Source organism: Mus caroli, unplaced genomic scaffold (assembly GCF_978045245.1).
Source record: "Mus caroli unplaced genomic scaffold, Mus_caroli_1 scaffold_8, whole genome shotgun sequence".
Lineage (NCBI taxonomy): Eukaryota > Metazoa > Chordata > Mammalia > Rodentia > Muridae > Mus > Mus caroli.
In genome coordinates this window covers 81,634,961-81,660,570 of record NW_028227263.1, presented here as the reverse complement: position 1 = coordinate 81,660,570, position 25,610 = coordinate 81,634,961, and the positions used below count along the sequence as shown (strand labels likewise).

Sequence of the window (25,610 nt, the reverse complement as noted above, 5' to 3'; positions counted from 1 at the left end):
CTGCTTCTATTTGATTTTCACACTGAAGATAAAAATCATGAAGAAAATTTATGGATACCATAATTTATATAAACATAAAGTTGTGATGATGAATCTCAATTATATATTAAAAGAGCCTAGAAGATACTAAAATCAAAATTAAAAGTAATAAAAATTATTGAAGCACAAGTTTTAAAAGGATTGGTCACACAAATAATCAATATACCATTGGAAGCCATGCAAACTACAAAACTGAAATGATTTGTCTTGTTGGAAAGCACTAGAGTGTATGAGCCCAGTTTAAAAAAAAAAAGGGGGAAGCAGAAGGAAAACGCAAAGGGCGAAGCAGTGGTGATCATGGCCGGGCTGATGGAGAGCAGCGGTCGGGCAGCACTGCAGCGCAGGTACCTGTGCTGGGTCTGCATGCGGCGGCAATGGTGGTCCTTCACCTCTGAGCACTACGTGAGCTGCCTCAGCACCTGGTGCTCCTAAACCACCAGCCTGGGATGCGTGCGAGGCGGGAGGGGCTGGGGCAGGCTCCTCCAGGCTGACATTAGTTACACTGACATTAGGATTAACTGCAGAGGCTGACGATGCTGGGTTTGTTTCAGGCGAAAGGTAAGGGACTGGAGATGAGGCTTCTGCTTTCTGTGAAGTGTTTAAAATATTTTAAATATATGTCTGTGTCTATTACTAACCTCTTGCTCAACTTAATAGTGATTGGTAGACATTAAATGTGCTGATTAACAATGTTAGCTATGACTTCATAGGCTATATTTCTCTTTAAAAATTTCATTATAATGCTGTGTAAGATGAATGCAGAAAGCTCAAAATAAAGCCCTTGGTACTCTGAAATCTGAAATTCAAGATGAAGCTGTAATCTGAGGAGGAAAAGGTAGATTCTTTAACTTATCACCCACTCTCAAACTTCATAATGCACCTCGAACTCTAAGCACCGAATGCTTGCTGCTTACCTGTTGAGAGGCTGGCTTAAGTCCAGGGGAGTCTAGTCTATGAATAGCTTGTGGCTGCGCTTGTGGTGAGTAAGGAGGATAGGTCTGGTTTTCATGATGCATCCCAGAGGAATCCTCTCTTACAGGCTCAGAGGACCGTGTAATGGCAGACTCCGGGGGAGTCCCCACCTCATCATTAAGAGTTTCATCTAGTTCTTGATCAGTGTAGGCCCCGCCTTCTGTATCTGTGTCTTCATAGTCAGAAGTGTGTCTACTGTCCGTGCTATACATTGAGTACTCACTACCTGGGGCTGACAGGTAGGACAGACGATCATCATGCAAATCAAGGTCATCACTTGTAGCACCATCCGCCTGGGTCAAATGAAAGTAAATCAAAAATTTTATTCAGTAGTTCTTTAAGAGATGGCCTTTATTTTACAAGAGAGATTGAAAAGAATATTTTTCTTTGGAGAAATCATATCTATTTCTTGAAATTTCTGATGAGGAAAGGTCAAGAAGATTGTACAAGCACACATGCAGATACACATAGCATCCCCTGAGATCGGAAGGGCTTGGATGAATCAAACAGAGGCTGACTAGCCAGGACAAAGCCAGGGCCTAGCCACAGAGAACAGGAAGACCTCTGGCATGACACACAGATATAAACCTAGTTGCTAGCTTTTCATCCAAAAAGCAAGGCGAAGAAGAGAATGCTATTAAACCAAGCTCACACAAACACGGGCACACTGACAGAACAGCACTTGTGAGAACAACTATGCAAATCAACCCACGGGAATCTGAGTAAGACATACTCTATTTATAGTTAGGAAACAATTTTTTTTTTTTAATTGGAATTTGGTCCTTAAAGCTTTTACAAAATAACAGAAAGCTATCACCTGCCAGGTGGCTATCCAATTAAGAAGACATTCTTTCTTATTTTTCACAGACATAGTAACCAATGGATGAAAGGGGAAAATGCTGTTATGTTTGTCTTTTGCAAGTAATTAAGACTTGAGTCAATCCTAACAATCTATGGTGATGAGCTCCAGAGTAGCCCAGAAAGAAAATGAGACGTCTAGGAGGGAAGGCAACCACGGCTGTAGTCAACAGGCTGTCACTGACCACCAGGTCTGAAACTAGTACTTGGGTAACCAGAGCAGTCTCTGAAGATACCGCATGACAAGTGACGGAACTAGAATCCTGAAATCACAAGGATTTCTCCCTCCATTACAGCATGGAACACTACGTGAGAAATGTTGAGATTCACTCTCTAGGCAGATGCACTAGTAGTAACCAGCAGGGCTGGTGCAGCTCTGAGTCTCCTATGCCAAGCACGGTCTTGGGAGCCAGATCTCCTCAACAGCACTTCTCATGTCCTCGCTTGAGGCTTCAGTGAGAGGCTGACCTCAAGCACTGCCTTTCTGGTAAGATGAGTACAGGGAGGCTGTGCCAGGCTAGGGGCAGGAAACCCCAGGGCTGGGCTTGCTACAGGACAATCTCACTGAGCACTGACTTCTGTAATGGCTACTGCTGAAGAGAAGTCTCCTTGCCATCTACTTTAACCTTTAACTTGCTGGGAGCGATTTCAAGCTTGCAGAAGAAACACAGGACCACCAATCTATCTAGCTTCTTGAAATACACAAGTGAGCAAGAGCCATAGGCTGTTTTGAAGTAGGAAATACTATGTCTTAATGTTAAGAAACTCTCCGGGATGACATTTCTTGATTTCGCAGGGAAAATAAGAGTGTGTCAGATCTTGCAAAAAAAAAAAAGGTAACTCTGTGGCAAGTAAGTCAAAATGACAAACTCAGAAACGCTGGTGAAAATGAAATTTTTCTTGTCTCCAATTAGCTATCCATCTGATAAAACATATTTGGGTGGAAGGGGCAACAAGAGAAACCAAGTGTGATTTAAGTTATAATACTTCTCTGATTTACAAACTGCCATCAAACTAAGCAATAATAAATATCTCATTTTCCCTTTCATAAAAGGTTGCAGTAATCCTCTATTTTAAAACAAAACTAAGTATATAAAAGTGTTACAGATAGAAATCATAGAAAATTAAGATTTATGGATTAAAAAAATAAACTTGCAAACAAGTATGTATAACTTTGTATATCTGGAGAATAAATTTAGACTAATTTTAAGAACTCAGTTCAAAGTGAAGGCTATAGACATTCTACTTGGCAAAGTGTACTATGAGAATTATGTAGTTGCACATGATTAACATGAAGAAGACTAAATCCTTCTATCAAATGCCACGAGAGCGAACTTTGGTGTGTTGCTGCAGGTGGTACAGTGAGCTATTCAGAGTGGTCTACTATCTCATCTGCAGTCTACCACCCATGCTGGTTCCCAGTGAGAGTGGCTCTGATACTTTATAGTCGTTGAGAACAGTGGTGCTCCTTCTAGCTATAAGCGGCTAACAGCTTTCCTTCAGAGGCCACACGTTTCTGGATAGGACTCACTGAACATGCAGCATGCACTGCCGGAGCATCTGCACAACAGCCAGGCAGAGGGAGGGAGGGAGGGAGGGTCCATGCAGGGGCAAAACACAAAACTCAAACAAACAACGCAACATAAAAACTTAAAATCAAAAACAAGCCAAAAACGCAGAGGGAGGAACTCTCTCAATAGTCCTAACAACCACATGGACCTGACGAAGGTAGAAGGCACTAAAAACAAAGATTCCTCCAACAGTGTACTTTAAGGAAACAATTCTCTCTCCAAAGTAACAGATCTGTCCCATCAAAGACTGCTACAGACCAAGCTGACACCAGAGAGCAGCTACTTTAATACTAGCTATTTATTTGTAAAAACCAAAATCCACACTAGTGTGGTTACTGCTTTCCAGTTGGTTGTTAAGGATGCTCAAGGTGCCACTGGAGGAGGTGGGGGGATTAATTCCTAAGGTAAACTGCGAGGAGGGCACAGTGCTTCCTTTCAGTGTTTTGTGGAGCTTCAGTGGCTAGTGGCTCCTGCTACACTCCTGGTGGCCACTGGAGGGCGGTGTTCCCCCTACAGTACTTGTCTTTATAGGCCAGAAATCCCTTCACCTTGGGGAGGAACCTGAAGCAAGTTCAAAGTTCTCTCTCCCCAGCCACATAAGGACAGAGTCAAACCTGGTTTTGAGTGTAATCTGAGAATTCTTAACAGACAATCCCAGTAGACTAGTAATTTGGTTGAGGAGAAAAAGATGATATGCTTTCAACTTTAGAACCACTACATACAAATGATTTTTAAAAAAAAAAGCATTATAAAAGCTTTTCCAAAATTTCTTAAAAATCTTACCTAGTAAGAAAAAAATAAAAGCAGTAACCAAAGACATTTTTAATTAGTTATATAATTTAGCAAGTGTGAAAAGTGGTAGGAAGCCATACCTTCCCCTCAGAGACCCACACCAGCTGGTTCTGTTGCTGCTGAATGGCTTCTTTCAGGGCACCGTACCAACCATCATTCATTGAGTTTAAGTTAATTGTAGCTGAAAATTAATGAACAACGTAGTTTAATGGTTAGAACACTGCCCCAAGGGACACCCAACCCTGTCCATCATCAGTCTGAGGAGATAGTACAAGTATTTCAAATTTCTATTTGGCATTCATTACACTTCTCCTTTCAATCAAGCTCTCCAAGCAGAGCCCATGACAGCTCTAGCATTTGAACAGCTACCTTTCACTTCTATATTACGCCTGAACACTGTAAGCTCAAAGCAAACCTTTACTCCTATACTCACTTGTGAAAAGGTGGTGATTGTTTTTGCGAAGCTTATGAGAGCGTTCATATAGCTTCCTGGCGCTTTTCCGAGACTCCGGACATAACCTCATCCTCATTGTTTTTACACCTTGCTTAGAGTCAGGGTTAAGGAACACAACAATTGGATACCACTGCGCATAATTAAGACGATCAACCGCATTTGGCGTTACATCTAATAACGCATGTTTATCCTAGGGACAGGAAAGAAAATACATACTAAGCAACATAAAAACTGATTTTCTTAAAAAACGCTGCAGGCTCTGCTATACTTCCATGTTAGCCGAATGTGGTGACTGCTATGTCGCAGGAGCACTCATTAAAAATTTGTAATCAGAATTTCTAGCTCAATTAAAAAAATTTTTTTTCAGTTTTTTTTTTTGGTTTTTTTTTTTTGTTGTTGTTTGTTTGTTTTTTTGGTTTTTCGAGACAAGGTTTCTCTGTGCAGTCCTGGAACTCACTCTGTAGACCAGGCTGGCCTTGAACTCAGAAATCCGCCTCCCTCTGCCTCCCAAGTCCTGGGATTAGAGGCGTGCGCCACCACTGCTTGGCTTATTATTTTTAGGATTCAGCCATAGCACTTGTAAGCTAACAACCACTACCTGTGTCCATTCTGTAAAAGCCAGTGCAGCAACTTAACGTTACTGACATCTCCTTTCAGACATACGCTCGGAAATGCACTGCTATAACACAGTGTCAAATACATCTAAGCATCAGTATTTCTATAGCAATGAAGGTTCTTCTGATGTTGATCACAGATATCTCTTTGAAACGGTTATTAATGCTTCTATACAGTAAGGGCTTAATACCCCCAGGCTACACCAGCAATGGTGTTGGGGATCTCTCCCGTAAGCTCAAACCGTAAGCTCTATAGGATAGGTCCACTTTTAATAACTTACCTGATCTATGATTTGCTTTATTGTATGAAGGCGAATGATGCCAGAGCTACGATGGTCAGTCCCAGCATCTCGTGGTTCACTTTCTATTCATGGAGACAGGACAAAAACAAGACAGCATTTCCACTGGTTAGATCGTAATTTCTCAGAGTGGGCACTACAGTCACGCTGGAATAGTACCTGGCTATGGAGCCAGGCATGTTTTGCAGTATGGATTCTGTCCACTAGAGGTCAGTAGCACACCATCAAGGAAAGCCCCTATTCATTTATTGTAAAAAGCAAAAATGTTTCCATCACAAAGGGTGGAAATCACTAAAGGAGGTAGCCATCTACTCCCTAACCCCTGACCCTTGACCCCTGTAAGACCCCTATACTAGGTCAGACAACGTTTCCCAAGAGAACCAGGATTAGGAGAAGGCAAGTGCAGAGCTTACTTTCAGGGTAAACTAAGGAGGCAAGAACTTTAGTAATCAAAATGATTATTATGATGTGGTACCTTTAGAAAGGTCACAACAGAAAAATCATCAAATGTGATAAATACCTCATCTTACATGAGATGAAGATTTTAAAAATTATACTGATGAGTTTGCTTTTATTAAGGCCAGGAAAGTAAAATTATAATAAACTGTTGTTTGCTATTTTTTTATTTTTTTTATTTTTTATTTGTTTTTTTTTTAAAACTGAGTTTTGATATGCTTACCTTTTCTTCAATGTTCTTCAATAATTAATATTCCTAAAAATCCCAGAAGCTATGGGCTTAAGGATGCTTTCTGTCCTTTGTCTGAAGTTTAGTTTCCCAACTTCCCCCTCAGTGTCACAAAAAAATCTCGTCTCATTTGTGGCACCCAGACACAGGGAAGCTATTCCTGTCTGGAGCCAGTCAGCCATGGCGGGCTGAGATCCACTAGGCTGCTGCAGAGGCCTGGAGGTGCAGTCAGACACCTCACGGGTACTCCCAGAAGCGTAAGCACTGGGCCAGGAGGAGCTGGAGAGGACGCTGTGGGGCAGCCTTGTCTTACCTTATACTTCACATGTCTAATGCAGCCCGAGGACACGTGTCATTACTTGACTGCTTCACTAAGGAGAAGAGTGATGCTTGTGTGTGGGGAAGGGAAGCAGCTCTGGTGGCTCAGGTCAGAAAAGGCAGAAAGGACCAGTGGCACCACTGAGTAAGCAGTAATAGAGACGGAGACTATCAGAAGACACGCTTCACAGGAAGGCACGGACGGCAACACCACCAAACCTGACAGACGTGAGTAATGAGCTGGGACTTCCAGGAGAATAAAATGCTTCTATCCCTTAACTCTTAAGTTTCATGTGGGGCTGTGGCATAATCTGCATAAACCAATATACTATCCCCTAAAGCTAAGTTTTAGAAACCTTCAAACTTGCTTTCCCTCCATGTGAAACCTACAAACTTGGTTCTTCAGGAGAAATGCTACCTGCTGTACAATAGCCAAAAAAAAATCTGAAAAAATAAGGGGGGGGGGGGATTTTTTTAAATGACATCTGAAAGAAGTAGAGGGGGAATTTTTTTTAATCTGCTCAAATTTTAGTATATGAAAATCTGATTTTTAGAAAATAAATATCATCATTAAACTACATCAAAATAAAATTAAAAGCAATATAAAAACTCTAATACTGTATATTTTAAAATGTCAAAGAGTCTAATAGCAAAATCCTGTGGACATAATCCTGTGGACAACAATACTACCCACACACTAAACAAAACACAATGTGGTCACATTCTGTGGCTTCTTCCTTCCTATAAGAAAACCATCGTAAGTATGGGAAAAGCTATCTCCTTAGATAAACGAGTGAAACACAAGGTAGAAACTATACAAAAGTCAAAGAAGTCATAAGGTTCAGGAAAAACAATAAAAACATTTTATTATTTATTAAGAAGGAGAAAAGGGAGGGGGGTGGGATGGGGGTTTCCGGGGGGGGGGGGGGGGGAAGGTGAGAAAGAAGATAGCATTTGAAAAGTAAATAAATAAAATATTCAATTAAAAAAAGGAGAATAAAAACCTTTATAATATCACAAAAAATGAACTTGGAAAATTATAAAAGAAATTATAATGGGGAAATTAGGGGTGGTGATAACATGTCAAAATTATTATTTTAACTTTCACAAAGAGTGAAATATGAGAACACTTCATTCAGTGTGAGTTTTCAAGCATTATTTTAAAGCACACCAAATGGTTCTGACTGAGGTTGTATATTCCAGCCACCACAATAGTCAGAGGATAAAGCAGCAATGCACTGGTATACAGAGCACTTCCACCTCCATGTTCACTGCCTCAGACTGATGTCTACAATACAGCAGATACCAACATGGGCACAATCCATCACCCTGTTACGTATTTCTGCAGGTTAGTTATTAAACGTCCCTACCTAGGCTCAGTGAGAGAAGGCTGAGACAAAGGCCATGCTCACTAGTGACCATCAAAAAGAAATGTTAAACCTAAGAGGTGTGTAGCAATGCTGGACACAGTGCTACCGTGAAGGGTCAACAAGATCATGGAGCTAGGCAGCTTTCACATGAAGCCAAAATTTCAAAACTGGTGACTCTTCTTAGCACAGGAACTGGTAGACACAATTGTTCTGCCTTCCTTTCAAATTAAAAACAAAGACATAGGAACAACAATATGAACTAACCAGTACCCCCAGAGCTCGTGTCTCTAGCTGCATATGTATCAGAAGATGTCCCAGTCGGCCACCATTGGGAAGAGAGGCCCCTTGGTCTTGCAAACTTTATATGCCCCAGTACAGGGGAACGCCAGGGCCAAGAAGTGGGAGTGGGTGGGTAGGGGAGCAGGGCAGGGGGAGGGTATAGGGAACTTTCGGTATAGCATTTGAAATGTAAATGAAGAAAATATCTAATAAAAAATTGGAGAAAAAAAAAAAACAATGACATAACGTGCAGATTTCTCACCAAGTTGTACTTTATGAAGACTGAGACAGAGAAAGAAAGATGCTGAAGCCCAGTGAAGGTCAGTGCTGAGCCTCTCTACTCACTTGCAATCTGATAGATATCTGGTTCCTCTCTTGCCAACTTTTCTCTGGCAACATCAGCTATTGGTCCAAAGATGGTTACAGGTCTTAGGAATCCAGCTGGAGAGAAATTAAACAAACAAACAAAAATAAAAGATATGACAAACGTTTTTAAACTTCCACTTCCTGAAACATACTGCCACGAAGAAATATACACTAAGCTATGGGAAATAAACTACCTTCTCGAAGAACAACCCTTTCATAAGCTGGGAACTTAGTTTGAACTGGCTGAGCTGACAAGTCCTCTCTGCTTTTTCGAAGATTTCTCTTGGAGCTGCGAAGACCTCGAAACCTCCAGAAGTCTGCCCGATCACCACCCGCTGTCTTTGGAAGTGTGTACTGTACACTGGCTAACTGCTCAGCTCTATAGAAGAAAAACCAAACAGAAACCAGAGTTACTGAAAAGACAACAAGAAAAAAAATCCACAATGAAATGAAATGGAATGCCAAAATTGAGGACCAAGGTTCACATGCACCTTTCATTTCAAAGGTTTAATCAAGTAGTGTGTACGGTGATTGAGTGAGTCAGTTAGGACAGTAGGTAGCAAGTGAATACACTCAACAATACAGATCTTGCAAACTTGGATCACCCAGTCTTCTATCATCACTTAATTCACAGTATAACAAGTTTCCAAGTGTTCATACCTGTTCTTATTAGGGATGATGCCTCGTTCTACCTCCTTATGATTTTTGCCAATTCGAATGGCAAGCCAAGAGCCCAGCTTTCCATTGTATAAAGTATCCACGACCCGGAACACCTCTCCTTTGTTAAAACTAAGTCCGTAAGGAGATTCTTTTTCATACTCAAAATGCGTTCTAATATAGAATGAATCTCCTACATCTGATTCTACAATGCGGCGATAAACTAAGGAATCAAAAGAAACACATTAATTAATAACTACTGGGATAAAAAAAAAACATAATCTGCATAAAAAGTATTCTGTGAAGATGTTCCTGATAAAGCCCACATCAACATATATAACCCAGTTCATCCTCAATTCTCACTGTGTATCTGTAATTATTTTACCTTGTTGTTCTTCAACCATTTATGTTGAATAAAGATAAAAGGATATCTTGGTACCTCCATTAGGCGCATGATGAAATGATGCACAAAAAGATGAATTTGTCCCATCTCTGTTTCCTTATTATAGTATCTAACTGATCTGCAAATGCTGTAAAAAACAATTTTGTTCCCCAGCTCTTCCAGGAGACTTTGATTGCTCCAACGGAGCATGCTAAGCTGTGTATGGTGGTTCATTCCTGTTACCCTAGCACAAAAGAGGCAGGCAGGAAGACCAGGCACTCAAGAACAACCTCTTCAACAGAGTAAGTTCCGACCTCACTGGGCCACTCGAAGCACCCACCTCAAAAACATATAGAAAACACAAAAACAAACCAAAAGTGGAGTGTTTGGCCAAACTGTTCACAGTGCCAAAGCTATTAAAAAAAAAAAAAAAAACCAGAAGTTATATATTCTTTAACATGATATTAACAATTCTGTATATTGCTTAGGAAATACCAGTACAAAACTTGGCCACGATCCACATATCCTTGTATATAACTCCAATAGCTAACAAAGACAAATACTCTTCAGACTATAAAGGATCGGCTGGCACTTGACTTAAATCATAATGCCATAAATGCTGATCATATTTATCTTTCTCTGTTGATGAGAATAGTGGAAGACTATAGAACCTTAAATGAAGTTAACAGAATAATTCAATCATCCTCAAATAGAAATTATTTATCATGAACTACATTTTTAATGGTTTACTTTCTTTAAGACACAGTCTCACCATGTACCCCTGACTGTCCTGAAACTTGGAATGTAGATCAGGTTGGACTCAAATCACAGATCTTAAATGACCTCAAATCACCTACTTCTTCCTAGCAAGTAGGGATACATGCCTAGGTCATCATGCCAGGCTGAAGGCCTTGTTTGAAGGAAGTGAACTCATGATCCTCTTAGGTGGGGCTCCTGAGTGCTAGGACTGTGGGCTGCTACCATCCTGACCCCGATTGGCTTTGAACAAGTGATCCAACCCTGCAACCCCCCAGGTTAACTCTCTCCATCTCAGCAGTGTCTTACCATCCTTCTTCTTCTGAGCCAGGATGGTCACTTCTTCACCTTTAGGGAGGTCAAGGAGGAAAAGGACAGCCTCTTCTCTTATGATATTTGTGAAATCTACATTGTTCACCTATTAAAATTAAAAAAGTATAAATTTATACTAGTTGGTTTTAGGACTATAAATGTATTTATTTACTCAGAAAACAAGTATTTTCCAAGTCTAACTTGCCAATAATATATTTAATAGGAACTTTTTTTTTAACTTTGGGGAATATAAAACTCTCTAATTTAAAATAAGCACATATGAAATTAAATAAGGTAAGCAAAAATGTAAACTCAGAATAGTTACAATATTACCTAATATTAAGATAATCTATTACAAACCTATGTAATTTAGACTCAAAACGACAATATGTATTCACTGTCTCTAGATTTAAAATCCCTATTCACTCTACATAGGTACCATGTGGCCTAGCTTTTTTATTAATTGCTGAAAAGGAAACTATATACAAAAAGGGTTAAAAAGACCAGACATGCATTATGGTGCCCCTGTAACAGCAACTCTGTAGTGGATGCTATCTGGTTCTCAGGTCAGTATCTAACTATATTAGTAAATTTCTAAGTTCCAAAATGAAGTTGAAATTAAATCTACCTGAGTGTCACCAATAACAAAGCAGAATTATAAGCAACTGTAATCCTAATACCTCTAGGAGATTTTTCTCCATGCATTAAAAACAATAATAACAAAAAGTCCAAAAGGCAAATAATCCAAATGCTGCGATTGTTTCCATGGAAACCCAGCGTGAGCCATTTAGCAGCTGCTTCTAGATGACGTATCTCCTGACTCCTTCAGATCGGGATCCCGAGATAGGTAAGGTAAGAAAGTAAGGGCTAGAGTTTCAAATGCAGTCAGCATTGTCACCATGGAGTGTTCAAATGCAACACAAGTGCACCCAGGGCAGACGCTATTAGCAAGAACCTAATACTACGTCAGGGGGAAACGGCTAAGTCAGAGATGGTGCCATGACTTTTATATGCTTAAGGTTGAAGGGAAAGGAGGATAGGCCCCAAGCACAGGAAACTGCTCATGGTAAAGAAGATTCTGGCTGTGGACTGCTCATTAAGAAGACTTGTCTCCAAAATTGCAAGTCAAGGCAGCAGGAGCAGGGGTCGCATGCCTGAGTCTCCAGAGAGAATGTTTCTGAGGACTGACAACCAAATGCTGCTAAGAAATCACAGAAATTGTGAGGCAAGCTTGACTCCGTCAGTGATGGCTGTGAAAATTCAGATTCGGTTGTGGATAAAAAGCCAGGTCGAAAGGCCACTGGGTATTTGTTTAGAGAGAGAGAGAGAGAGAGAGAGAGAGAGAGAGAGAGAGAGAGAGGACTATGAAGAATCAGGAGGGAAAGAAGAAGAGATGCACAAAGCTACAAGACTGTAGAGCAGATGGGAGGCTTAATTCAGCACAGGGAGGAGGAAGGCTGAAACAAGAAAGAGACCAGAACAGAGGCACCAGGCACCAAAGAGAGGAGATATGGAAACAGTAAGCAATAAACCCACACAGGATAGACCGGTGTTCTTATTTAAAAACTGGGACAGAGCTTACCTACCAGTAGCCGAGCACATATAAACGTTCAGACTCTTTATTGAAAGAGGAGTGAGAGACAGATGAAGACACTATCTTAGCAGGCAACACTATCATGGAGGAGAAAGCAGAGGAGAGAAAGCACCAGTTGTAGATTACTCCTAGCCTAAGTTCTCCTGGCTTTTGCCAATGATCACCTTTCTTGTGGGGCTTGAAGGCTGAAACCCAGGCAGCTTACAGATTTGCCTGATATAAACTCCACCCATCCTCCTGGATATGAGCACTCTCTGAAATAAGGAGTCTGAAAGGAAAGGTCAGCATTTTTATGAGGACTCCTCACTCTCATGGGAAAATAATACCCAAAATTGCTGGCTGGCAGCCTTGGACAATCCAAATGTTTAACTAAACTTTAAAAAGACTATTTGGTAGATGGTAGAGGGATCTAAAACATGTTTTCATTATAAGGTCTTTGAACAGCAATGACTTCAATAAAACATCATTAACAACATAACCAAAAAGCACACAAGAGTAAAGGTGGAATGACAGGTGACCGGTCTAATGCAAGCTAGATATAAGCAGTTCTTAATTTGAAACTTAGGTGGTTCAAGAGACTGTACATAAATTATAGTCTAATCACAGCAGTAGGTCTGTTATGCCTGGCATCTGATGACCTAAGACTTTTGAATCCGCTTAAGATGATATACTGACATACCCTGAGAATTTGATCACCTTCCTCTAAGCCTTCTTTGGCTGCAGGGCTATCTTCTAGAACGCCAGCTACAAATATTCCGACATCATTTCCACCAGCTAGTCGCAAACCCACACTATCTCCTTTTCTGAATTTTACCAGTTTCATGCTGGGCCTGTTAAAACAGATATTTCATTTCAAACAGTTAAAAGTCACAGCAGGCTGCTACAGCAACAGCTACATTCAGAATGGAATACAGGACCATCACTTCTAAAGCCTCCTATAGAGCACTTATGTATTAAGTAAAACTTAGTACTAGAATTCAAAACCAGATTTAATAGACGCTCTAATTTCTTGTTAGAAAATAGGTTTTGAAGTATCTAAATTTGATGAAGAAATAACGCTTTTTGTTACCACTCTATAATTATTCTTATAAACAATGTCTTTCCCAATTCTTACTCAAGTATATATGGTAAATTCCCAATAGCTAAAAAATAAAACCAAACCCTACTTTTCTACACCAACCCCACTGAATGAAAAGTCTCATTTAATATAAAGAGAAGAAAATATTCAGTAATTCTCTTACTTTGAGAAAGTTACAAGCAGTGTCTGGTATAGTCTCTACAATCAAGACAGTGGATTTAAGTTTGGTCATTGGTGCTTGGCTCTTTGAAGTACCCTTAATCTGCAGCTCTTTTTAACTTTGAGATAAGAACTGAGGTTATTCAGCAGTTCTCGATTAGACCGACATCTGTCGCTGTCCCCTATGTCCCTAAGAAGAAGTGAAGGAACAGATGCATACATGTCCCTCTAGTATGCTGGGAGCAAATACTAAAGAACAACTTACACAACAGCTGAGCAGAAAAGGCACTGGGCAAAGTGCTCTACCCTGCTGACTAAGCTCTCACTGTCATCTCCACAGAACTAAGAACTAGTACCCCACTCTCACGATTCTGAGCATGGAACTCAGAAAGATCCCTTTCCTCTTCATTTATAAATGAATTACCAAATTATTAGAACCTGTCATAAAGCCAAATACATGAATAAGTGAATTGAGGGAGTAATTCTGGTACTTTTGAACTGACAAGTTAAAAACTGCCAACAGCTTTTATTAAGTATAAAATATTTTAAGTATGAAATATTCACCATTGATCTGGCTTGCTTTCTTCCTTCCCTTTCCCTTTCCTTTCCTTTTTTGGATTTTCAAAACAGGGTCTCACTACATAGCCTTGGCCATACTGGAACTATGTAAACCAGGCTGACCTCCAAATCACAGAGATCTGCCTGCTTCTGCTGAGACTAAAGGTATGTGCCGCTACGTCAAGCCATCTGGTTCTCTTACCTGAAACTCACTAACTAAACATAAAAATCAAAAGGCCACAGGTTGGACAGGTCATACTTAGTCAGGTCTCCTAGAACCCTTAATCCCTCCCTGAACGTATATACCAGCTTTATAGTAGGTGGTCTTAATCCTTTGGTTGTCCTGGTATCCTGTTTTCTAACCAAGTCAAAGGTATCTCACAGATTCCTCACCAAAACAAAACAAAACTGGATACAGAGAGATCCTTTAAATATTTTCTTGAAAGTCCTAGGTCCTTCGGAATCCTCTGCTAACTCTGACTAGTGCAGAGCGCCACATGAGGTAGATCATGAGATAGATGTGGCTTAGTGGATCTGTACTCGGGTAAGGCGATGCTAGACAGCAGCTTCCAGACAATGACAGGTTTTATACTCTGCCCTTCCTGCATTATATCAACTTCATGCAACAATAAAACCCATCCGTTTCTTTTCCCTCAAATCTACTAACTGTTTCAATGAAAGACTCTCAGAGCTCAGCCACTGATACTGCAGACATGCTCAAGTCCTCTCTGCGCAGCTGCTCTTCAGGGCTTTTTTGGAGTTGCCCTGATATCTTACTATAAGTTCAAGCGATCCCAAGAATGATTCACTTACTCACCTGTTACTAATACTAAAGCTCTACTACTCACCTACTTCTGACGCCTCTGCTTCTGCCTAGGCACTGGGAACAACACGGGCAGTATTGTATTTATTTAGTACAGAAAATACTGAGGGCTGGTAGAGTTCTTGGATCTACTGCATCTTAGGAAACCATGTACTCTGACATCATGTCCTTTTTATGATAAAAGCAACAGATTTAAAGACTATGAAGGTTTAAATTGTGCTCACAAAATTTTATGAAATCTACCTATAAAGTAGTAAGTAAGTGGTATGGACTCTCAGTGAATTCTGGAATGCTTTTTCAATCAGAAGTCCTTTTCCTCCAGGCAGCACACTGAGATGCTCTTGGCTGAAACAACTGAAGGTGTGCTGCTGACACTATGGCACATGTCACCCATTAGGAGGCACCAACAAACAGACATCAGCTCAGAATGTCAGTGCTCACTATCAAGTATTTATCTTTACGGCACAGAAAGCTTGTGGACATTCTGACATCTTAGTAGAAAACAAATCTTTACCCTTTAGTTACTAACCTAAGAACTAGCAAAGAAAAGATAGTAGTAAAAGAAACAAACAATGGTTGCTTTGCTGTTGTTAATCATAGTACTCCAAGCACTATACACAATGCTATAGGAACATGACTTTCAAATTGCACGCTAAGAAACATCTAATAAATACAAAGGTCACTGTGGCTTGAAAACTCCATTACCTAAGTATCCCATCTTCATGAGTTGAATTAGGCAGAACACCATCAGAAGGGCTGACGGGTAAATCCACATCTGGTTGTCCAACTTGAGCATACACAGGCTTCGGTTCTTGAAAAAAGAAGAAAAGAAGACTTAAACTGTCAGGACTTATCAAGCCTCATGAGATACTGACAGGAAGGAGGGTAACAGAAAAACAATTATCAAAGGCTCCATGCATTTCTCTGCATTGCCATGCTCATTACACAAAGATGTCTTTTCTAATACCCACATTCCTGCCTGCCATTAGCCAACTAGAGTAAGGCAGGCACAATAGAAGCCAACAGTTCCAGTATTCACCTAACTTTTGTTTAAGTGTTTGAAGGCAGTCAATCTAATATCCCCACGCCATACCTGTAGTACTATGTGATGAACCCAAGGTCACCTGACAGCGTGGTGAGCACTCTGCCACCCCTTAGGTCTGTAATATTTATCTTTCTAATGAGCATGGATGGAAAATATCCTCCCTTATCGCAAGCAGCTGTTAAACATGAATAACTATACTTAGAAAATAAAAACATTCATGAAGTTACTGGTTTATACTCTTATCATAGTAAGAAAAGATGTATGTATATTTAGAAAACTCCACATTATTAGCAATACTTGATCTTTAACATCTTCTGCAAATGCTGACCATTGCCCTGCTCTGGCAGCAAAGGCTTCTTGGTTACCAGGCTTACCTGGAAGAGTGGGTGTCTGCTTCTCATTTTTCTCAACTGTAACTTCTTCCACTGCTTTGGGTGTATGATCATCTGCATGTTTTACAGGAGTTGAGATGGCCCCAGGTTTAGACATTCGCTCTTCCTCTCTGCTCCGGAGACTAATCATGACAATAAAAACATGAGGAGAGTAAGGATGATTTTGAAAAATACTTCATGAGAACAGAAGAGATAAGACAACTTTAGAACCAGGGGAAAGTTTCCCAACTTAGTAATTGAAACAAGGATGGCAGGCAATATGCATGTCTTACAAACATGCATGCATGCACATGTTAGCATTAAATGTAGGCTCCCAGACACATTTATCAACCACACTTATTGTCCAGAAGCAAACATCACACCCTCCAAAGAGCTAGTAAAGACAGCTCCTAAAGACAGAAACATAGATGTGTATGTGTGAGTGCACGTGCACATCATATGTGTATTGTAACCAATACTGAGGTGCATATATGGAGAACAGAGGACAGCTTTGTGGAGTCATCTCTCTACCACCCGCATGTGGGATCCACCAGTAAAAAATCCCTTTTACAACTAACTGAGCCATCCTGCTGTCCAGTTTTGGTTATTTTTTCGTTTGTACATAGCATAGCCCAATTGGATGAGGAACTTTACATTGGCTAAAAGCTCCATAAAAAATGGTTATTAAAGATGGAAATTTTTATACTTCACATTAATGGACTTTACTAGAAATAGAGGCTCTGTGGTTTATCTACTATGTAAACAAAGTAGCAATCAGGATCAACAATGAGCAATATTAAGTGAAAACCTGCGAGTGAAATGACTTGGAAACCCTATAGGATAGAGGTTTGCATCCATATGAAAGCTACTGTCAAATGGCTGCACAGTACAAGGTTTCCAAATGAGATAACTCCCACAAATGTCCTTCCCAGACACTGCAGACAGCAAACACCCTGCAAGTTCATCTGGCAACACAATGTAAATTCTCTTAACATTCAGTGACCAGAGGCTGAGCCCTTCCAAGAAGGCTCCACCTGAGGCCTGAGGGCATGAGGTTGTATTGGCAGGCACTTTGCCTTAGAAGATGAAGAAACAGCTGTCTGTACTTCTTATATTTAGACTTAGCATCACTCCTAGAAGCCAATGCTTTGTAGTTCTGTTTCTTTTATGTTTAGCTTCTTTACAGTAAACTGTTCCCATAATCCGAATTCACTCTCTTGATCATAGCTATGCTGACAGGCTTTCGCTCATATTTCTAACACTCAAGCACCCACCAGACTGCAGATATCATTAAGTTATCAAGGCTTGCCTTAAGCTTGCTCTGTAGTGATGTATCCAGACCTTGAATTTGTGATATTCTTTTGCCCAGTATCCCAAGTAGCTGGGATCAGAGGTGTAAACACCAGACCTTTTATTAAAATTTTAGTAAGAAACAGTTGAAGAAAGCCTTTAGGGAGCCTTTTCCCACTGATGTCATTCGGCTTTTGCTCTGATAACATCTAGAGCACATGGGAGGAGCTGACGGGCGGGTTTAGAAGGAGAACTGTATCACACTGATCAACAGGACCATTCTACATTTCCTCATCTGTAAATAAGGGGTTTCATAGTTACCTTTTACATATATACAGAAAATGACCTTTTTTTTTTCTTTTACAGAAACGTTTATTTTATGTGCATTGCTGTTTTGCCTAATATATGTCTATGTAAGGGTGTCAGATTCCCTGGAACTGGAGTTATAGACAGTTGTGAGCTGCCATGTGGGTGCTGGACATTTAAACCCAGGTCCTCTGGGAGAGCAGCCAGTGCTCTTAACCACTGAGCCATCTCCTCCAGCCCTGGAACTGACTATTTTCAAATTTCCTATTTTGTCTATTTTGATTCTGAGTGAGCAGAAAAGCTTATCACTATGCCTTCCACCAGACTACCCTGACCATTTCATCAGATGAAATGATTCATCTGCAGAAAGCTGGGTAAATTGAAGATCACATGTTAAGTCGATCTCGTAAAGAAAAATATCTTATGCTATCTTTTATATGTGGAACCTAGAGTGATAATATATACATCTAAGTAGAAGGGAGGCCATTTGGGAAGAGGAAAGGGACAAGAAGAAGAACTGTGACAGAAAAGGGTAATGGATGTTTGAATATGGACAAACTATATGTTTCAACAAAAAATGTCGCTATAGAACCCCACATTGTACAAATAACACATTAATAAAATTCTTATTTATGTTCTGTGGTAGTCTGAATAAGAATGCTCCCATAAACTCACATATTTGAATACTTTATCCCTACTTGATGAACTGTTGGGAAGGACTGGGGTCAGTCCTCTCCTTGCAGCCAGTTTGAGATGGGTCTTTTTGTTGTTTTGCCATGTGTATGCAGGCTGGATGGCCAGCAAGCTTCTGGGGACTTGCTAGTCTCTACCTCTCTCACCTAGGAGAACTAGGACACAACTTTACATGTGCTCTTGGGATTTGAACTCAGATCCCCACTTACACAGCAAGGGCTTTACAGATTGAGCCATCTCAGTGCTTGAAATTGCTACTACAAACAGAACATCCTGGTCATTTAAATTCAAGAGTCTCAGAGAATTCTAATGCTATGTGTGGGCTATAACAGTTCTAAGGCCTGGACCCCAAATATAGCATCTTGGCACAAGATCTGAGTTTAAGTTGGCAGGGTCATGAGCTGGGTCATGAGCTATGTCAGCAAAAGATGCCCCTGAACTCAGGGTTTGGTATAGGCATTTCTTTCAGGAGGAACAAACAGTAGTAACAAGAATATTTAAAACAGTTACAAACTCATTTTTTTGAAAGCAGCACTTTCAACTACTTTAGAAGCAACGACTTTCAATTAAAAAGGATATGCTCTATTTAAATATGATCATTTTTATAACTTTAAGTCAATGTCCTGGGTCTCTGATGAGTTGTCTAGTTCATGAAATTAATGTGTAATACAAAGTGTACATCTGAGCAATTGTAAGAGCTTTTACTTTAGACGTTTTCATTACTGTTCCTGTTTATATAATGGAATGTTGAATTTTTAAAAAGTCACAGGACTGGTATTACATATAAAAATCCTTAAAGCTCCTAAAAGAGAGGAGGACATCATGATATTATTTGAAGATAATTAATATTAATAATAATTAGTTGAGTTTTCAAAATGAAGTTAAGGATGCCAAGTTGTTGCCAAGACTAAATAAAAACTAAAATAGCAAAAGGAACTTTCTATCAAATTAACAGTAATAATGAGATTCCATTTTACCACTAATGGCTACCTACCATCAAGAAGATAACAAGAGCAGGGCAGAGTAGTAGGGTGCACCTTTAATCCCAGCACTGAGGAGACAGAAGCCAGGCCAGCATGTCCTACATAGTGAGACCTTACCCCATAATAACAACAACAAAGATAGGAAAAAAGAAAGAAAGAAAGAAAGAAAGAAAGAAAGAAAGGAGAAAAGAAAAGAAAAGAAAAGAAAAGAAAAGAAAAGAAAAGAAAAGAAAAGAAAAGAAAAGAAAGAAAAGAAAAACAAGTGGCCACAATTCAGGGGACAGAGAAATCCAGGGTATTCAACCTTTGACACTGCAACATGATGTTATCTACAAATTTACAAAGTTCACACTCAAAGGAATGTGTAATAGTTACCCCAAAAAAAGTCACACACACAAAAAAAGGCCAACACACCAATTCTATGCAAACAAAACAAACAAACTCTATCAATCACTATGGAAATCAGCACAGATTCCTCAAGACCTCAAGAAGTTTAAAACAGATTTTCTATATGACCTAGCTGAATCCCTTTCAGATATAAAGCCAAATAAACTAGACGGTTGCATCACATTAGTCACAACAGCCAAGTTAAAGAATCAACAGATGAGAGAATAAAGTCAAAGACTGTCTCTGTTGTGTGTTCTCTCTCTCTCTCTCTCTCTCTCTCTCTCTCACACACACACACACACACACTATAGAGTTTAATTCACTCAGAAAGAATCACATCATGACATCTATAGGACAATGGACAGCAGCTGACATCATGTTAAATGACATAAAACAGACTCACAGACAAGTATCTCATGGTTTCAGTCATGTGGATTGTAGTATGAGGAAAGGAAAAAGGACAAGCAGGGAGGCAGAAGGTGGAAGAAGTACTGGAGTAAAGCCCAGTGCTTGGGAATGCATGCTAACAAAAGTAACAAACCAAACAAGAAAGCAAAGAGAACTAACTTCCTATGATTCAGAATTTATCTGCACTCCAAGTAGCTACATTCTTGAAACTCTGATTACTACTCTTCCCTTTTTTGCAGTTTCTAGGTTAAAGTATGTGCTAAGTTATGACTGCCTCCTCCATGCTCCCACTAGAGATGTTAGTTCTATCTCCATGAGAACGCTGTAGCAGAATGACATTCAAGGTAATATGGACTTTTTAGAATAGATAGCTTACAGCAGGTAAAAAACAATCAATTAAAAACAATAAATCAATTTTGCATTTGATACACCATAATAATCCTTTAAAGACCATTTCAAGCAAAATAAAGACTGAAATCCACATAATAGACCCATAGCTTGAAGTGTACCAAGGATGGATGGCGTTCATATACCTAAAAGCTAAGCAAGATGTAATGACAGAAACCAAATATTCTCTGTTACTACTCGAGTAAAGACAGATACCTTTATGAATGCACAGCTTTAACAGGTTTTTTTTTTGGGGGGGAGGGGGAGACGGTGTCTTACGTGTCCCAAGCTGACCTCAAACTCAGTGTGACTGGTCTGTGTCAACTTGACACAAGTTAAGAGTCATCTGAGAGGCGGCAGCCTCGCCTGAGAAAATGCCTCCATAAGCTCAGGCTATAAGCAAGTGTGTAGGGCATTGTCTTAATTAGTGAGATGAGGGAGGGCCCAACCACGGTGAGTGGTCTGATCCTGGGCTAGTGGTCCTGGGTTCTATAAGAAAATCGAGCTGCATAAGTATCAAAAGATGGCCTAGTCAGCCATCACTGCAAAGAGAGGCCATTGGACTTGAAAACTTTATATGCCCCAGTACAGGGGAACGCCAGGGCCAAAAAGTGGGAGTGGGTGGGTAGGGGAGTGCAGGGGAGGGTATGGGGGACTTTTGGGATAGCACTGGAAATGTAAATGAGGAAAATACCTAATAAAAAATATTAAAAAAAAAAAGAAAGAAAGAAAGAAAGAAAGAAAGAAAGAAAGAAAGAAAGAAAGAAAGAAAATCGGCTGAGCAAGCCATGAGAAGCAAGCCAGTAAGCAGCATTCCTCCATGGCCTCTGCATCAGCTCCTGCCTCCACGTTCCTACTATGCTTGAGCTAATTCTGACTTCCTCTGATGATGGACTGTGATGTACAAGTATAAACCAAGTAAACCCTTTCCTCCCCACGTTGCTTTGACCATGGTGTTTTATCCCAGCAACAGTAACACTAAGACACTCATTATATAATTTAGGATGACCCTAAACTTCAAATTTTCCTGTCTCTACCTGTAAAGTGCTAGGATTAGGAGTCTCTAGCGTGTAGTTTTACTGGGGGCATCCAACCCAGGCATTTCTGCATGCCAGACAAGCACTCTACCAACTGAACACCACACCAGCCCAGATGCTGTGTTTAATAAGCACTTCCAAAGTTCTCAGTCTTTTCTCCTGCCTGTTCACTTTCCTACTCTCTGTCGTCTGGTGCATGGCCTATCTTCATTTGATGCCTCTTAGTAACTTCTGTGACTCTCTGAAGTTTTGAGTCACATCTGCATGCAGATAAAATTTCAAGTCAACACTTTCTAGCTCTAATCTGTCTGTTCAGCCAAGAGACTAAATTTTTCTCTTCTCTTTAATGTTATATAGTCACAGTAAAATTATATGTATTGAGGTGTTTGATATGTCTGCTTGGGCATATGTACATCACTCGCAATGACCATAGTTACATCTCCTCGAATGCAACTGTGGTATCTGATGAGAATACTTACGGCTTTCCTACATGACAACTAGTGACAGTGCACTGGGCATTCTTTGACAGCACCTCCTCACTACTTCTCCTTGCCCAGCCTTCTTTCCTCTCGTTCTGTGACGTTCAAGTGTCTTTGCTTCCAGAGGTAAGCTCCCTCATGTGTTTCTCTGTCCCCTGAATAGCCTTGGCTATGTCTATGTTCCTCCTTTCACTGAATCATTATTCTATTACACATGTACGTCTCTGTAGTTTTATCCATGACAGACAGGCTGGCTCTTAACTGTGGTTACTGTGAATAAAGTCTATCCCATGTCTACAGATCTTTATACTGTTAATAGAGCCTCTGTGCTACCAGCCAGAGCTGAGCACAGATAAGCACTTCTTTGGCTTGCCTACGCACTACCTAGCATCTTGTTCTTAAAAAGAAAAAAGAAAAAAAAAAAGGACTGTCTTCTATTTATACAAGTTTTAACTTGAGGATGAAAAATAGACACAATCTTAAATAATAAAAGAAATATTTACCTCCTAATCTTATTTATAAGTAACTCTAAATGTATTTTGTTTTTACCTGCCATTGCTGGGCTGCTGTGGAGACTGTGTGGAATGATCGGAGGGCTCTGAACGTTGGTCAGGAGATCGTGACTGGCTGCGGCGGGGTGGCCTGTCATGCGAGCGACCTGAATGGTCTGATGCTAGTGACTGAATTTCTGAAATGTCTGTTAAATAAAAAGAAGATTTTCCCCATGAAATGACTACACTAAAGAATTCTAGTAATATTAAAAATAAGCTAAGAGTATATTTCACATAAAATATATGAAACATTAATATCATCTCTAGTGGTCACCCAACTACAACGGTGAATGACATGACCTACAAAGTATTTGTGTGTAGTGACAACAGACACAAACACACATTCAAATGTATGTGCAAATTTCAGATTTTTGAAGGTATCTCTCCTGTAGAAAAATATCATTCCAATCAAACATATCCAATCTTCATATACTTTAAGAAACAAATCAGTGGGAAGCTCCAAACAGAACTATACTCACCATCTCTTTCCGAGGCATTAGCAGAATGGATACTATCCGAAAGGTCAGGGACGTTCAGTAAGGTAGCCCGCTCATCTCTTTGCACTACCATTTTTAACTTGCCTTTAGACCTTTCTATCAGTGTTTTTGCATCTGTCAATGACATATTTTCTGTCACAGTACCATTTATCTGTAACAGAAAAGAAGCTATAGTTTGAAAAGTAAACAACAAAACACACACTAAAACTTAAATCTGATGTTACAGGCAAGGACAAACTCGTCAGATCACTGGAAGACCTTTACGCTTTTCTACATCATCCAAAGCATTCCTATGAGCACTTCAATAGTGTCTGGAACAATTACCAAAATTGTCCTGGTGAATGATACATATTTGCAGTAATTATTCCTCTCAGGCTAATCCCAAACCTCACAGGAGCAGGACACGTGCTGATGATTCTCTACAGCAAAACGACTTCACACACCAACAGATAGTACACAATAACTCTAGACTTTGTTCCCTGGTTTAATTTATTATAATATAAAATATAACTATACCTTCAAGACAACATCCCCTTCTTGAATGTTACCATCTCTTGCTGCCAAACTATCTTGTGAAATTTCCTTTACAAATATATGGCTGGCCAATCGAAGACCATATTCTGGAAGAATACAGTTAAATATCTTTAGTTCAAAGTCCTAAGACAATTAAGTACAGTTTAAATTTTAAGATTTAAAATTACTGTCCTTATGAACCACTCTGCACCTAAAGCTATTATCTTTAAATCATTGAAAAGTATGCAGTCAAGAAAAAGCAAAATAAAACATGGTTCAAAAAATGACACTCTCTTACTATCTCCATCTTATTGGAAAGGAGAAGGCCTAAAAGACGTCATCTTTTTTCCGGATTATGTGATGACATAGCTTCTTGTACTGTTTAAAGAACACAATCTTTCGAGTGAACTGCTTGAAGCTTAAGAAACTCTGAAGTCTGACAAGGCTTTTGATGACTGCTATGATTCAATTATTAGTTTTCTTTCCCCTCATTCATGGGTATGTACAAACCTCTACTGAAGAAACTCAAGAGCTTTAGTACAGCCTGCTACTAACAGATGTAAGAATTAATATACAGTGCTCTCATTTATGCAACCTACAACACACCCATGAAATGGTCATTTTATCTGTGGGCGAGTAAGGGGTTAAGGAAATGACCAAAAAATTAAAAGACAAAACTGTTGTCAGGTGCGGTAGAGCACACAAATGATGCTCACCCTCATTGGCTGAGACAGGACAGGACTGTGTAGACCATACAGTGAAGACTATCTCAGTAAGACAGACAAAACAAAAGCTGTAACTATCAGTCCTGTGTCAACAGAAAAAGAAATGTTCTTGATCTGTGAAAGGAATGAGGAGGGAGGACTTTCATTGTTTTAAAAGAAATAAAATTCAAGAAAAACCCAAACTTAAAAGCCAAGACGAACAAACAGGTTTTAATGTAGGATAAAGTATGAAGCCTGCAGTGCAAGAGTCTAAATGTTCATCTCAGTTAAAGATTAACATAAGGTAAATATGCAAAGAATATACACAGAAGCAGAACTAGAACCAGAGTAGACTAGTAATGACGTTGGGAGATCCAGACAGGCAATGGTAAGTGCTTTGAAAACAGCAATTTCATCATAGAAAAATACGGGACTAAGGACATAATCTTACTCACTAGGAAAAGGTTACAACTGAGCTGGGTGATGGTGGTGCATCACTTAGCCCAAGTACCTGGGATGCAGAGGCAGGTGGCAGATCTCTGTAAATTCAAGGCCAGCCCTGGTCTACAGAACTAGTAATAAGACAGTAAAGACTACACAAAGAAACCCTGTCTCAAAAAACAAAACAAAACAAAACAAAACAAAAAACAAAGCTCTGTGTGTGTGTGTGTGTGTGTCTGTCTGTCTGTCTGTCTGTTACAAAAGGCTGGATACATAACTTTAATCTATCACTTGAGAGGCAGAGGCAGAGGCAGACAGTTGAATCTCTGTGAGTTCAAGGCCAGTCTGGTCTACATAGTGTTCCAGGACATCCAGAGCTACACAGTGAGACCCAATCTCAAAACAAAATAAAAGACCATAAATATCAATATACAGATGGTGCCAAAATATTCCTTGTATATCAGTTTACTACTTTATTCTAGGTATTTCTTTGGGTACATAGTAACTATGTCCCAGCACTACAAATTAAAGAAACAGATCAGATAGTCCCTGCACCTTGGCAACTTTAAGATAACAGAGCAA

The 25,610-nt window shown here is 39.8% G+C and overlaps 1 protein-coding gene across 3 annotated transcripts in view; it reads right to left on the bottom strand.

The window, feature by feature from the left end:
• Positions 1–25,610, bottom strand: part of Tjp1 (tight junction protein 1) — a 231,171-nt gene that overhangs the window by 17,377 nt on the left and 188,184 nt on the right. For all 3 annotated transcript variants that reach the window (XM_085841666.1, XM_085841667.1, XM_085841668.1), the window contains exons 7-21: positions 23,887–23,990; positions 23,353–23,521; positions 22,872–23,019; positions 16,356–16,495; positions 15,642–15,747; positions 12,998–13,148; positions 10,722–10,830; positions 9,278–9,497; positions 8,812–8,996; positions 8,597–8,692; positions 5,582–5,664; positions 4,666–4,876; positions 4,313–4,413; positions 954–1,304; positions 388–627 (exon numbers count right to left, since the gene is read on the bottom strand). In XM_085841666.1, coding sequence (XP_085697792.1) covers positions 388–627; positions 954–1,304; positions 4,313–4,413; positions 4,666–4,876; positions 5,582–5,664; positions 8,597–8,692; positions 8,812–8,996; positions 9,278–9,497; positions 10,722–10,830; positions 12,998–13,148; positions 15,642–15,747; positions 16,356–16,495; positions 22,872–23,019; positions 23,353–23,521; positions 23,887–23,990 — 2,414 coding nt within the window. The remainder of the gene's footprint in view (positions 1–387; positions 628–953; positions 1,305–4,312; positions 4,414–4,665; positions 4,877–5,581; positions 5,665–8,596; positions 8,693–8,811; positions 8,997–9,277; positions 9,498–10,721; positions 10,831–12,997; positions 13,149–15,641; positions 15,748–16,355; positions 16,496–22,871; positions 23,020–23,352; positions 23,522–23,886; positions 23,991–25,610) is intronic.